The sequence below is a fragment of the Thamnophis sirtalis genome, unplaced genomic scaffold (assembly GCF_051295495.1).
Source record: "Thamnophis sirtalis isolate CommonGarterSnake01/CBP01778 unplaced genomic scaffold, rThaSir2_p1.2 scaffold_4, whole genome shotgun sequence".
Taxonomy (NCBI): Eukaryota; Metazoa; Chordata; class Lepidosauria; order Squamata; family Natricidae; genus Thamnophis; species Thamnophis sirtalis.
Genome location: NW_028261384.1, coordinates 96,139,548 through 96,153,642, shown reverse-complemented (window position 1 = coordinate 96,153,642; position 14,095 = coordinate 96,139,548). Strand labels below are relative to the sequence as shown.

General features: G+C 33.5%; 1 protein-coding gene across 1 annotated transcript; it reads left to right on the top strand.

The window, feature by feature from the left end:
* Positions 1-357: 357 nt before the first annotated feature.
* Positions 358-9,470, top strand: LOC106555116 (keratin, type I cytoskeletal 12). The gene is made up of 8 exons (XM_014073894.2): positions 358-891; positions 1,596-1,678; positions 2,941-3,097; positions 5,212-5,373; positions 5,702-5,827; positions 6,373-6,587; positions 7,511-7,548; positions 9,064-9,470. The coding sequence occupies exons 1-8, from the start codon at positions 400-402 to the stop codon at positions 9,165-9,167; spliced, it is 1,377 nt and encodes a 458-aa protein (XP_013929369.2). The 5' UTR covers positions 358-399; the 3' UTR covers positions 9,168-9,470.
* Positions 9,471-14,095: the final 4,625 nt, after the last annotated feature.

The window sequence follows — 14,095 nt, the reverse complement described above, 5'->3', positions numbered from 1 at the left end:
ATGTTACTTAAATATTTGCTCTGGGAATAGAAAGAGTAATGCCTGGGGTCTAATAGATGAGGGAAAGAATTACTCACCTACAACTGCAATACCATAATGAATTTTTGACTTTGTTCCTCCCTACTCCACCCTCAGCATAACAAACACCCTTGGGGCACTAAACTGAAAATGGACATAGGTTGAATTAAATGCTAATAGGATGGGAGGGAGGAGAAAACCAGTTGTAGCTTACATCTGCTGAGCAAACAAAAAAAAATTTCGCCAGAAGTAGGAGGAATTTCAGAAGCAACACCCTAATGATCCTATAAAAGGCAGAGGAAAGTGCCCCGTTAGCATACTCTCTGCCTGCCGTTTGACTCTGCCTTTTATAGCTCAGCAGTAGCACATCACTGAACTGCAATGTCTCTTCGAATTTCTACTGCATCTAGGAAAATATCTTCCTATGAAGGAGGTGCTAAGATGTCAGGCATTGGTGGAGGAAGTCTATATGGCTTTGGTGGGGGATCTATGGGAGGGTTAGGCAGTAGCTATGGAGGTGCTATATGCAGTGGCTATGGTGGATCTGGATATGGTGGTGGTGTTGGCTTTGGCAGTGCCTCTGTGGCAGGTGGTGGTTATGGAGCAAACTATCGCTCCAGCTCATCGGTTTCCATGGGTGGGGCCTATGGAGCTAGTGATAGTGTTTTTTTGGCTGGTGCTGAAAAGGAAACCATGCAGAATTTAAATAGCCGCCTAGCAAACTACCTGGAAAAGGTGCGTTCCCTGGAGGAGGCCAATGCCGAGCTTGAACGTAAAATTCGCCACTGGTATGAGAAAAATGGACCTGGGGCACCTGGAGTGACTCGTGATTACAGCAAGTACCATCACATGATTGATGAACTCCGCAACCAGGTAAGAAAAAAATTTCTGTCTAGCACTCTCATGCAACTGATATTTTCTCTAATTTCTATAAGAGTACAAAATAAGTTAAGGATTCTACTTTAGCCTATGCTACAATGAATGACTCCTGTGACATGACAGGTTATCTCTTTATCAAGTGCTTAATGTATTTAATAAAAATATCTAGCAAAATATCTAGCATAAATGGAAGGAGAGGGAGAATTTCAGTTCAGAAAAAAAGTACATACTTTAATAAAACATTTAATAACTGAAGTAAACTATCTAAATCACTCTGCTTAACTATATTGGGTTATCCAATTGATTAGAACCCCAAATGAAGTTGATATAAAATTGTTGATGTTTCATAAACATTAATTAAAGGGAAGCAGTGTAACTTAAACAGAATTGATGATATTTTCATAAATATAAAGATGTAAAAATCTGTTTTAAAAACAAACTTAGTTACCTATCTATATACTTCATATTTGAAGAAGAAAAAGGTCTGAAACGATATATTGGCCAGAGTAATTTGGAAAAATTAGTCTGGTAGATTGTTTATATCCTCAGCAAATAAATAAAATTGCACTTCAGGGTGTTATTTTCTCTACTAGCAATCCCTCATTATATAAAATATACTACTAAAAAAATAACTAAGCAGTATTTTCTACCAGAACATGTGATTATTATTGATTTGTTATAAATGCTGTTCTTTTTAGATTGTGAATGTAACCATTGAGAATGCTAATGTAGTCTTACAGATTGACAATGCCAGGCTTGCTGCTGATGATTTCCGAATGAAGTAAGTTAAATACATTTTTCAGTTTTGAAACCCCTGAAAAATGCAGTTCTTTGCACCTTCTCATGTCTTCCAGAAACACTAGGGTTATTACAAGCATAAAGACCAGTGTAACATTTAAAACTCCCCCTACCACTTTAATGTTTTCTTGCACTAGGAGTTAGATCTAAGTTTACATTATAATTAGAAAATATCCACTGAAATTAATTAGACTTTGTTTAGTAGAACTTTTTTTCCAAGTCAGTTGAAGTATGATGTCATATTTCTATGACTTCAATTAAGTTCTGCAAAACTGGCAATCTTCAGTTATATACAAATATAAGAAGGCATAAAAAGCTATAGAATCATATCTAGTATTCAGCTCTCTACCCTCATTGTATCAACTATTGTACTAATATATTGTATTAGCACAATAGCTTCTTTTTTTTAAAAAAGTTTCAGTACAAAGATTCATGGTTATATATACACTACAAGTGAAATAGTTTTTAAATCTTACTTTACAACTCCATATCAACACCTTTACTGAATCTGTCTATGTATCAGCTATAATAGTTTGCACAAATCCTAGCAAGTCATCCAATCCAATCTCTACTAGAACACGTGTCCTTTTCTGATGATCATTCAACCTTGGAACCTTTAGAAAGAGCTTTTTTCAATCTTGTAAGCAGCTATTCAGTTTCTAAGCTACTAAGTAATGGGACAGAATTAATGGAATCAATATGCGACAATGTCTCTATTCAGTCAGGCACAACTTCTTCAATACGCTGCATTTTATTCTCCATCATTTTTTTTCCATTTCACTTTCATGTATCAACAATATATTCTTGTGCATCATCAATGTTGGGTTGCTCATGGGAAAAGATTTCTATTTTTATACAGCTACAAATATTTCTCTTCTTGGGAGCCTGATATATATACATACTGTATATGTAGACACATTTTGATCAAAGAATAACACATTAGGATATATATTTTCTGTTTAAAGCATTTACTAGATCTAAAACTGAAGCTCTCCTGACATTTATGAGATGGGGAGATATTAAACAAAACTGAACTTGAGTTCTACAATAAGCCAATTTATAGATATTCATAAAGAAAAAGTTTCCCCTTTCTGAATCCTTTTTCTTTCAGTAGTTTCCAATTAATAAGTAATAATTAAGGATCACCAGAAGCAGAACTAGAAAGCAGCGAGAAAGCTCTGATTTTGTCTTTTCCTTGCTAAATATAGCTATTGCTCAATTAATAAATTCATTTATTTCCCCTAGATTTGAAAATGAGCTCTTCCTTCGCCAGAGTGTTGAGGGAGACATCAATGGTCTGCGTAGAGTACTTGATGATCTCACCATGAATCGCTCTGACCTAGAAGCACAACTTGAGAGTCTCACAGAGGAGCTGGCATATCTTAAGAAGAATCATGAGGAGGTAAAGGACTTATTTGGTTTCCATCACAATCCACAGAACTGACTGCATGGCTTTCAAATGCAACAAAAAGGGAATCTGAATTTTGTTGAGTTTCTTTATCAACATTCTAAACCTACCTTTTTAAACTTATAATTGTAAGATTCTATATATGAGACTAATCCTCAAACTCCTTTCCAGTACTGGTTGGGAATTCTAGAAGTTTTAATCTAGGACATCCAGAGAATCCTAAATTGCAGAAAATAAAATAAGATACAATTTAGTACGATAGCTGAATTAAGATCCCAGGAATCTGCAGAATACAGAATAGGAGTCTAGTGCTGCCAATAGAATGTTCATTTAGGATAGGGAAAGACTCCAGTTTGAATTTTCACTTATCAATGACATTTACTTGGTAACCATAGTAGGTAATTTTCAGTCAATCATCCTCAAATTGATCTAACTATTCAGCTTGAGTGATTCATCTAAATCCTCAACAAAATAAGGCTATTCAAAGAGAATATTAGTCCTACATAACTTTTTATCATTATTTATCAATTAGAATGGCTTGTTTTAACTATTACATTTAATAGCATTGATGAAAAGAGAGTATTCTTTCATTTTCTTTCAAATTTTAATCACATTTGTTATAACATTATGAAAAATCCCACCTGAACAGGGGGGGAAATCCATATCTAAGAGGGAAGCTGAATTTTCAGAACATAATACTCTATCAAAATTAAGGAGGTTAATTGTGTCATAATTTAATTAGTAGTATACTTTCATCTGCTGCCGATGTGATATAAAATTATTTCCCAAGACAGATTGGGGCTTGGCTTTGTTACTTGGATTGTAAATTCCTCCAAGTATCAATTAGCAGATCAGTATCTTATACCTAGATAAAGCTGGAATATTTAGGTCATTCCCAGAGAATAAGCTTAGTCATCATCAAAATCTGGAAAATGCTGAGTTAAAAGAACTCAGGTTAGTCCCCATGTATCTAACTTCAAAATTTCACAGATGTTTTTGATTGGAAGGATAAAGGTGAGATGTGTTGCTAATTAGTTACATCTTTCCTCAATGGTCCCAGTCAAAGACAATTCTTTCTACTTTTTTTATCAGTGTCTCTTCCAAGTATAATTGAGTATACTGTACACGGTTCCTGAATTAATAATCATTTCATATGCACCTCGCTCAGAAAGCAAATTTAAAATTTTGTCTCACTGTCCCTGATCCACTTATTTGTTACTGTGAGCAAAATAATACCCTTTTCAACCTAGACAGCCAGTTGCCTGAAAGGTACATTAGGTGGATTACTTCATTAGCAGGTTTGGCAAGCAGAAACCCAAAGGGCAGAAATTAGTGTGAATTCCCATAATAGGCATAGGATGAGAAGAGTATGAAATGTCCCAAGGCTGAAACGATGTTGAGCTGAGGCATGTTACTAGGGGGAAGAGAAAGGCAGATTGACTGCAGTTCAAAAAAAAAAAGTAACATTGGTACTAAGTATTCTAAGTGGGAACGAGGAGGGGCAGTGCCAGTGCTGAAACAAAATAATAAGAAAATTTCCTATTGTAGAACAAATATAAATAACACTTGAGTGCACATTCCATTTTTTGAACACCCTACATTAACTTAATACCCCCATTCCTGATAGATGCTTCAAAGTCAGTCAGGGAGATTGAGTCTATTCCAAAGCCTCAAGGTAAGCCTTAATAAGACACACATCATGTTCCATGTTGTCCTGGGGATTCTTCCAGCAAATATATTAAGAATTTCTTATCATAAATCTGGAAATGCCAATCTTTCACTTAGAGACACATGAAAAGTTTCATTATAAAAGTCTATCTATTAAAGTCCAGTTGAGTTGGTTTGTTCTGTTAGTGCTTACACAGACGGAACTATATTTGCCTGCTTTTGCTCTCCACCTAAAAGCCTATGAATTTCACATATGGCTACCATAGGTATGTCAACAGAGGAATCAAGGATACTGTGGTTCTTACTATTCTCCATCTCTCGCACGACTACTTTAAAATGGCTTCATTTCTATCTCTCAGGTAGATTTCAAAAAGCCACCATAACCAGATTTCACTGGTTCTGAAGTGTACACGTAACCTGCTTCCAATTTTTATATTCAGGAAATTACTCTATTGAGGAGCAGTTCTACAGGAGATGTTACCGTGGAAATGAATGCTGCTCCAGGAATAGACTTGACTAAGCTTCTGAATGACATGAGAGCACAATACGAAGATCTTGCAGAACAAAACCGTAGAGAAGCGGAAGAACAATTCATCAAAATGGTAAGATGGTACCCCAATTATATTTTTTTCACGTCTCCTCCAACTGCACTAAAACTAATCAGTTGGATAACTCACATAAAAAATGAATGTATATGTTGAAATAGTTTTCAACATAATTCTTTTTAAAAGAAAAAAGGAAATGCTCTACTCACAAGAAAATTCCCATAAAAAACAGAAAGTTCTGATCCCACTTTTGTGTGTTATAATCCACCTATATTACATTACTCTGGCAATTGTGCATCCAAATTAAATTCTACCCAGAATTGCCTACTTTTGCTCTATATGTTGCTTTTAAGTTATATTTTCATTGATCTCTCCCTCCTTCTAGAGCCAGCCACTGCAGCAACAGATCCATGATGACGCCGGTGCTGCAAGCACAGCCAGGAATGAATTAATAGAACTCAAACGAAGTCTCCAGTCTCTGGAAATTGAATTACAATCCCTTTTGGCAAAGGTTTGTGTTTGCTTCCTTTCTCTCAAGAACAGCAGGAAATCAAAATAAATTTGTTGTTCTTTGGTTTGAAACAGACTCGCCCTTTGTTTTAATAAAACTCTGTTTACAAATTCCTAAACTGAAGAGTTATAGGTCTCTAACAGAAAATAAAAACCCACAAATGCACTGATGCAAATTCCAAATTCAAACCTCAGATCACAGTTAGGATCCCCAAAAATTAAAACAGTCTGGATTTTGTTGCTGGGTTAGAAAGGGATAACTTTAGATGAGCATTGAAACAATGATAGTTAGTCTCTAAAAAGACTACTGTGTTTTTTAATGTCTAGTAACTTCTATAAGTTTGTTTATGAGGCTGTATTAGAGGCACAATGTAAATTGTATTTATGTTTGTTGTGCCAAATTGAAAAGAAAGAAAAGAAGGAAAGAAAATCCGTATGTTGTTAGCAATCCCAAGTATGCACAATTTGGATTGTAGGTGGAAAAATAATACTGAGAGAATCATAACCAACCTTTAACCTGCTTATGTGTATTTTTCCAATTAACAGAAAGCATCTCTGGAAGGAACCTTGGCAGAAACTGAAGGAAACTACAGCACTCAGCTTAATCAGTTACAACTTCAAGTCAGCAGCCTGGAAGAACAGCTGCAACAGATCAGGGCTGAAACAGAGTGCCAAAATTCAGAGTATCAGCAATTATTGGGCATCAAGACCAGACTGGAAATGGAAATAGAAACATACAGACGTCTACTAGATGGGGAAAGGTGAGTAAACATTTTTCAAAACTGGATGAGGCAATAATTACACAGTGAGTGGGTGGTAGATTCAGGCTTAGGATATTTATTTATACAAATATCTGCTACTGCAGACATTCATTTCTGCTTGTGGATTTCTCATGTTTTGTGTCACTGTAAGAAAGAATGCACTGAGCTACATATGTTCCATATTGGATCAGACCAAAAGATTGTGTTTTTAGACAGCTAGCTAGAAGTTGGAGCTAAATCTTCCTTTGGATCCATCAGAGGAAAAGCACCTATGTGTTCAACCACAATGCCTCTTACTATCTATTTGTTGAAGAAGAAGAAGAAATGTAGGGTAGAAATGTGATTGATTGATAGGTAGATTAATCCTAGTGTGTAAGAAAGAGCATCACTCTTCCAAATTCATTCTTTTTTAAAGTTCTTTTTTACTAATTATAGAACTGTATTTTTAGACATCAAAATCATGGAATATAGCTTGTGAAACAAAAAAATGCTTTGTTTAAAAACATTAAAACAAACTATTAAGCATCTCTTCGGGAGGTGTTTTTATTTTCTTATTTATTGATTACTCCTTCTTGTTATTCTCTAGTTTTATCAAAAAAAACAACCAAGTAAAACTCACATTAGTGCTCTCTATGTAACATTTAAAAAGTAAAAAAAGAATTCTAATTTATATATACAATCCTCTCTGATACTGTCTAGAAATTCATACAATTTACTATTTTTTAAAAAATATATATCATGGGGCTGATCAGCATTATTGAATTAATTTAGTTTTCAAATATTTTATTGATAGGAATAATAAAATTATAAAATGCATGACACAGAATGCATATCTCTCTTTTTAGTCAAATATTTATTGTGCTCAAGCTTTAAGATTCAGATAATTACTACAATATTATTAATACTGTGTTCTTTGTTAACAGTCTCCGTACTGCTTACGAGACAAAAGTTCAAATCAGAGGTAATTATAATCCTATTCTTTTAGAAATAATACATTGCTATTTGTGCTGACTTGGTATAACTTGGTATATCTAAAAGTAATCACACAAAATTGAAAATATTTCCTTATGAACAATTTCATTTTGATAAGATGAAATGCATCAGTTTAATTATCTTTAACACTTCCAGTAACCTTTATTCCACCTGTTAGCTCAGGCAGAGATCAGATGCCCTTCAGATGTACTTGGTTATGTCTCTATCTAGGGAAGGAAATCAAAAACTAAATTAGTTAGAAAGTTTAATATTGACATTCCTGAAAGCTAGTAGACTAACAAAAGTTATTTCAAATCCTTGACTCTTCCATTCATATCCAAATTATATGTCTTCCTGATACTTTTAAAATCCACTGGACCAGTATCACAGTCTAAACTGCCATCTGGATTTTGAATTAGGAAGCACCCATTAATACCAAGTTCATAAGGCGGAAATTGATGATACCAGTTTGAGGGGTGAGGTGGCCTATTTCATAATTGACTGAAATAATGTTGGTTTAATCTACAAATGTCTAAAACTTCCAACATTCCCAGCCAGCATGGTCTAAAACTTGGTCAAACTTGGTCTAAAACTGGTCCAACTTGGTCTAAAACTTCCAACATTCCCAGCCAGCATGACTTATACCTATGCTGAATGAAAAGAATGAGTTGAAATATAAGGTCGAGGAATGGCTTCAGCTTGAGAATCACTGCAAAATTTAGAATATTACAGGAAGAAAAGGATTCCATGAACTAAATGATTGCTCGGGTATAAAACTAATAGTCACCGATATATATCTTTATTAGCAATAATTATGAACCCATTGACTAATTTTTATTAACTTTAGTATCATATTTTAAGATTATTAAAATAAAAAGCCTAAAAATGTGCACACTGTGTAGGAGAAAGGCTTTTTGAGGGAAGGAGATTACTTTCATTCATGCAGTTCTCCTGAAATTATAGAAAATGTGAATAAGAAGGAGAAAGAAAAAAGTGTACAAAATAAATTTGGGCATTAAGAGGAAAGTATAAGAAACAAATTGTTTTAATAGTTTCCAATCATAAGCAGTTAGAAAGCTTGCCACCAAAAACAGATGCAAATAAAACAAAGAAAATTTATTACTATGTCCCATTTGGTATAAGTATCTTGGAGCCATTATGGCTGTAAATACATTGTCAGTTCTATAAGGTAAATTGATTACATAATACTGTGCTTGGAAACCAGTAGCATATGTGTAGTTTTTGTCCCTAGAAATTGTCTTTGCCAACTCATATCAGATTACACTTAATATCTAAATGGGATGTGATGGCAGAGTTTTGCAACATGTAGCTTATTACATTTTTTTCAGTTTTTTTTTAATTAAAGTATAATATCTCTGCCCAAATTGCTCTTCGTGTCACTTCCAGCAATTTTTCTAATATAATTATCGTCTTATGATGAGAGATTTTACTGAATAAAGTGCTGTTTTTAATCAATGAAACTATTAAACTTTTCCTTTGACAGAACCCACCAAAACCAGGGTGGTTAAAACCATTGTTGAAGAACTGGTGGATGGCAAAGTCATCTCTTCCCAAGTGAAATCAGTGGAAGAAAAAACATCTAAATAAACTGCAAGAAAGAAATATTTCAAAGCTTGCTTTTGAGGGAAAACTTGGGTAGAAGAAAGCCATCGGAATCAATTGTCAATTTGCAGCTTAGCAGCTTTTTGCTAATACGGGACTGGGATTCAAATTTAATCAAATTTACTTAGAGAAGACTCACTGAAACCAAAAATAATTAATTATAGAACCAAACCAAGGAGTCTAGAAAAATAAATTCTACACATTATGCCTTCTTCTAACTTTAAAATACTGACTTAAAAATCACATTCTGTTTTCTGCTGCAATGCAATAAATCTTCTGTTTGCAAGTTATATCTGTCTGAGATTCTTGTTTTACATTCTGGTTTTCATATTTAATAGCAAATTTAAAACATACTGAAGTTTCAGAGTTCTGTAATTACATCAGAACCCCCATGGCTATTTAATATAAATAAAAGTTTAACTGGGTTCAAATTAATAATTTAGCTATCTGCCTGGAGATTTAGCTCAGCTCATTCCTTAAAAAAGGGGGGGGGTGTGAATGTCATATAAGAAAGCACTGTGAAAAGAAATCCAGATTACCCCTGCAAGAAAAATTGAATGCAGTTGTCAATAAGAGATTTATTGGCAGAGATAACATGGAAAAAAATCAGTATATGAAAATATAGGTGAATGTATTTGACCACCAGGAGCAAATCAGATTACAGAAACAAAACAAAACAAAACAAAACAAAACAAAAGATGCAAGTGGAGAATTCTGTGACTTCATCATTGTAGGGAACATAGGTGTCTAACATGATCTGTTAGAACTTGTTAATCTATAGTTCTTTGATGTTCCACTGGAACGTGCTTTCCTTTTTCAACAAGCTCTCATTCCGTTATTAAAAGTACAAATTGTCTAATGCCCGGGACATCTCCCTCACCATATCAGCATAATTCATTTTTCAAATTTGTACAAATCACATGCTCAAAAGGTTCTTCCACTTCGTCACCTTGATTATTGTAGCTAAACTAATTTCCTCTATTGAAGATCCAGTATCTCTTATGTGCATATCACACTTCTATGTATTTAGGTTCAGAAGAGCATATGTACATACATGAATATATGCATAAAAGAGTTATAGTGTAAATAGCCTAGTTCAACATCAGAAATAGAATAGTTACACTTTAACTCCTTGATAAAACAAAATTTTACATACCAGAGTATTTATTAATTATTATTACTATTATTATATTACTATAATGTAATTATATTACTATTACTAATTATTAATTACTTGCTAAAACTGCTATGGTTGCTGGTATATGTCCATTTCATACTGAAAGACTTTTGGTTTAAAATGGAGACATGTGATTATTTACTTACATTTCAATTTATTTATATATTCAGCCCATCTCACTATCCAAAGCCAACTCTTTGGTAATGTCCATTAGCTGACTTGCAAGCACCCTAGGCAGATGAAAGTCTAGCCTCTGAATGATTCAAAGCCTCTCCACTCTCTGGGAAAATCACTATCAAACTGCATTTGTTGGTAACAAGTTTCCTATAAAGCTCAACAAAATCCATCTTCCAGCAACTTATAACCATTATTCCATCGCCTCTACCCAGGAACAAGAGGAAACAGGCCTTAGAAGTCTCTGCAGAGATTATCTAAGACATAACAATTATTTCAACAGATCCTGCAGGGTAAAAAGGTTGAAAAATTCTATTTTAATTTACAAAGTTCATTTTGAATTGTACATGTCTTCTAAGGTATAAGTTATCCCATCAAATAATGTATTATCTGAAAATTTGATGTGAATGTCTTTCACATCTTCATCCAAATAATTAATGAAAATATTGCAATGGAAGATCCAAGACTGACCCCTGTAGCATCCTGTATCTCTGCATTTTGGTAAAATACCTGATGAATAATCTTTGAGTATAATATTTAGGGACCTTCACAAATAACAGTGAAGGTTTATCAGAGATTTTACTGATAAAATTCTGAATAATTACACTGATTACATTGGATAAGCAAAGATGAAGTGAATTATATTTTCAGAAAGCAAACATATTCTATTGGAGGGTTATTTGGGAAAACTCTCAGCCTAATGTGTCATTCTGAAAGTTCCAGTTGTTAATCTTTGAAGGACATTTTAATTTTTCACATTAAATGCATCACAAGGTTTGTCTTTCAATGGCAAGTTTTCATCCCTGGAAAATTTCATTGACTATTAACAGAAATTGACATGAGATATACCTAATATATTGGAGGGTCTTATGATCCAACTGTAAAAATACCACATCTCTTTATATTATCCACCAGAAAAATGTGATATGCAACAGCATGATAGCTACAATTTGACTATTCTGATTATGCTAATTAGCAAAGAGATTTGGAAATTATGAGGTGATCTTATTTGGAAAACATGTGGAATATGGAACGTATACTTATTATTTATTAACTAATAAAAACAGATAATATACTAATCAGACTGCAGTATGAATACCACTAACCAGCTGTCAATTGGGAAGTTGATCTGACTGAGGCAATCTTGGAGGATAGGGAGGGGGGAATAGAGATAGTTGGAGTTTTGTAGCCAAAACAAAATAGTTCTCCTGAGAACCAAGAACATTCCCACAGGTGGCTGAGGAGATGAGAAGTGAAGTTTCCAAGCAACTGGACAGCACTTTGTTTGGATCATGTAGTGACTGCTTGGGAAAGAGGGGAAAACTTTTACCTTTAATCAGTTGAAAACAGCAGGAACTTTAGAGTCTGTTTTCACCACTCTGTGCCGATATGATATATCCAATAAACCTATTTTTTAGGAACATACTTGCCTCAGAGTTCTGTTTGCTATGGGTGTATTATGTGGAACCCTGACACCAGCCTTTTTTTAAAATTAATATTGATGCTTCTTAGAATGCAAATCAATAATATGGAAACTGACAAAATGACTAAGAAATTGGTCGTGAATGTCTTTGTTAAGTGTGAAAAATCCATATCAGTAGGACAAAGGACATTCATTCTCCTCTGATTTTATAACTGTTTGAAGAACCAAATTCCCTTTCCATATTTGAGTAATTATTCCATTATTTGGAGATATAATCAAATTTATGTATGCATATTATTTCATTTGTAATCTTCGATGTACTATTTTTCCTCCTTTTTTCTTTTAAACTTTTACAGACTTAAATATAAGCAAAACTAAATGCATAGTATACAATAGGCACAGGTGTAAGGCTAGTAGTAATTAATATGAATGTAATTTCTCCCTTTGTCTTCTTTTATTTTCTCTGTTTTATGTATATGTAAATTAATTTTGGCTAATTATTATTTTGTTATTTCACTTGTATTTAAAAAATTAACAGATTAAAAAAGGAAGTACCAAATTACGAATCCACAAATACCATTTCCCAATTTATTTAAAATCTTCTTATTAGCAAACTATTTTAAATCTTAGGTTTAAAATAATTAAGGGGTTTTTTTTCTAGAAAAGACCCAGAAGTTTATGGAAGTCAAGTAGGGGAGACTATTAGAATAATTTCGTTAGCTGTTATAGTAACAAATCTTATAGAAACTGGAGAGCTATAATATTACATTTCAATGTTGCAAGTTTGTAGAATGCCTAAGCTTGTATATATTATTCTTTAGCACTCTTTGAACCTAGGAAACGTTAACTATGTCATTTAGCTGTAGGAAAGCTCAGATGATTATACAATGATTCACAAAGTTGTAATCCTGTATAAACAAATAATATAATTTATATGATTCATATGATTTACTTATTATTTCTTTTTACCTGGCACTTAAGCCAAAAGGTAGCTTATAGATTACTTTTCCAAAAGAAAAATGAAAGGCAGGCTCCCTGCCCTCAGGCTTATGTTCTAAAATAATAGCACAAAAGAAATATGGAGGCACCATATTTAATGTTATTCAGTTCTTAGCAGGTTCTAGTCTGTGTATTTCTAGCACAGAAAATAATACAACAGCTAATAAAGGTTCTTATTTTTCTTCTTCCCCTTTTGAAACCATGTTTTAAAATATTTAAACAAAAGAAAACTTCCTTTTGATCTTAATGTTTAAATATGAACTTAAAAAGAAATAAGTATTCATATTTCTCTGCCTTTCTTTTATCAAGTTTTTCAATAATGGCTTGCCCCTTGCATCAACAGCTATTCTTTTGAATGACCAGCATGCTGCTGGAATCATATAATGTAGTTTGCTTTTTAATCAGTCCTTTGAATTAAAAAAAATCTTTCTAGGCTCCTCCTATTGTTTTTTTATGTGCTTAAAAAGACTTGCTGAACAAAATTATCATCTTTTTTATTTTTCTTGAGTGAGGATCCAATACTATGAACCAATTCCACACTAATATACCAAAGGTCAACACCTGGGGTTTATATTCCATTTGAATTATTTTATCTGGTGAGTGAATTAAATCATTTGCAACACAGACTTACTGAATAACTAGTGAAAAATGAAGAGTATGTCACAGAATATTTATTTTCATGTTAGAAAAAACTTGTGTGGGCATATACATATGTCAGGAATAAGCAACTCATGTTTCATTGGTATTCCCACAAGCTTTGCAAATGGTACTTGGGACTGAAACCTATGGCATCCATCTCTGATGGATAAGATAATAGTAGTAAATAACTACTGTTTGCCAAAAGAAGTATATGAGCATGACACCGTGCAAGGTTTTCATGCAACAATTAAGTCCTACATTTAAAAAAAAATCATAATGAAATGTTTCTCACTTTATGCTCTTAAAAATAAATAGCATGCATTTTTCCAGTCTTTGGCTTGTATACAAATGGACAGCTTTAGGGGCAAGCTTCAGGGGCAAGTTTGAAAAGAGCCATGATAACTAAGGGCTAATCAAGGAATGGGACGCTGCTGCTTTAAAAAAATCTGAGTTTCCCCTTCTGCTCTCCCTCCTCTGTCTCTCTCCCTCTTATTCCAATTG

Bases quoted from the DNA above. Each gene is read 5' to 3' on its own strand.
- LOC106555116 (XM_014073894.2), top strand. From the start codon at position 400: ATGTCTCTTCGAATTTCTACTGCATCTAGGAAAATATCTTCCTATGAA. The intron at 5,374-5,701 runs GTAAGATGGTAC...CCCTCCTTCTAG, and splicing joins AAGAACAATTCATCAAAATG to AGCCAGCCACTGCAGCAACA. The intron at 7,549-9,063 runs GTAATTATAATC...TTCCTTTGACAG, and splicing joins GACAAAAGTTCAAATCAGAG to AACCCACCAAAACCAGGGTG.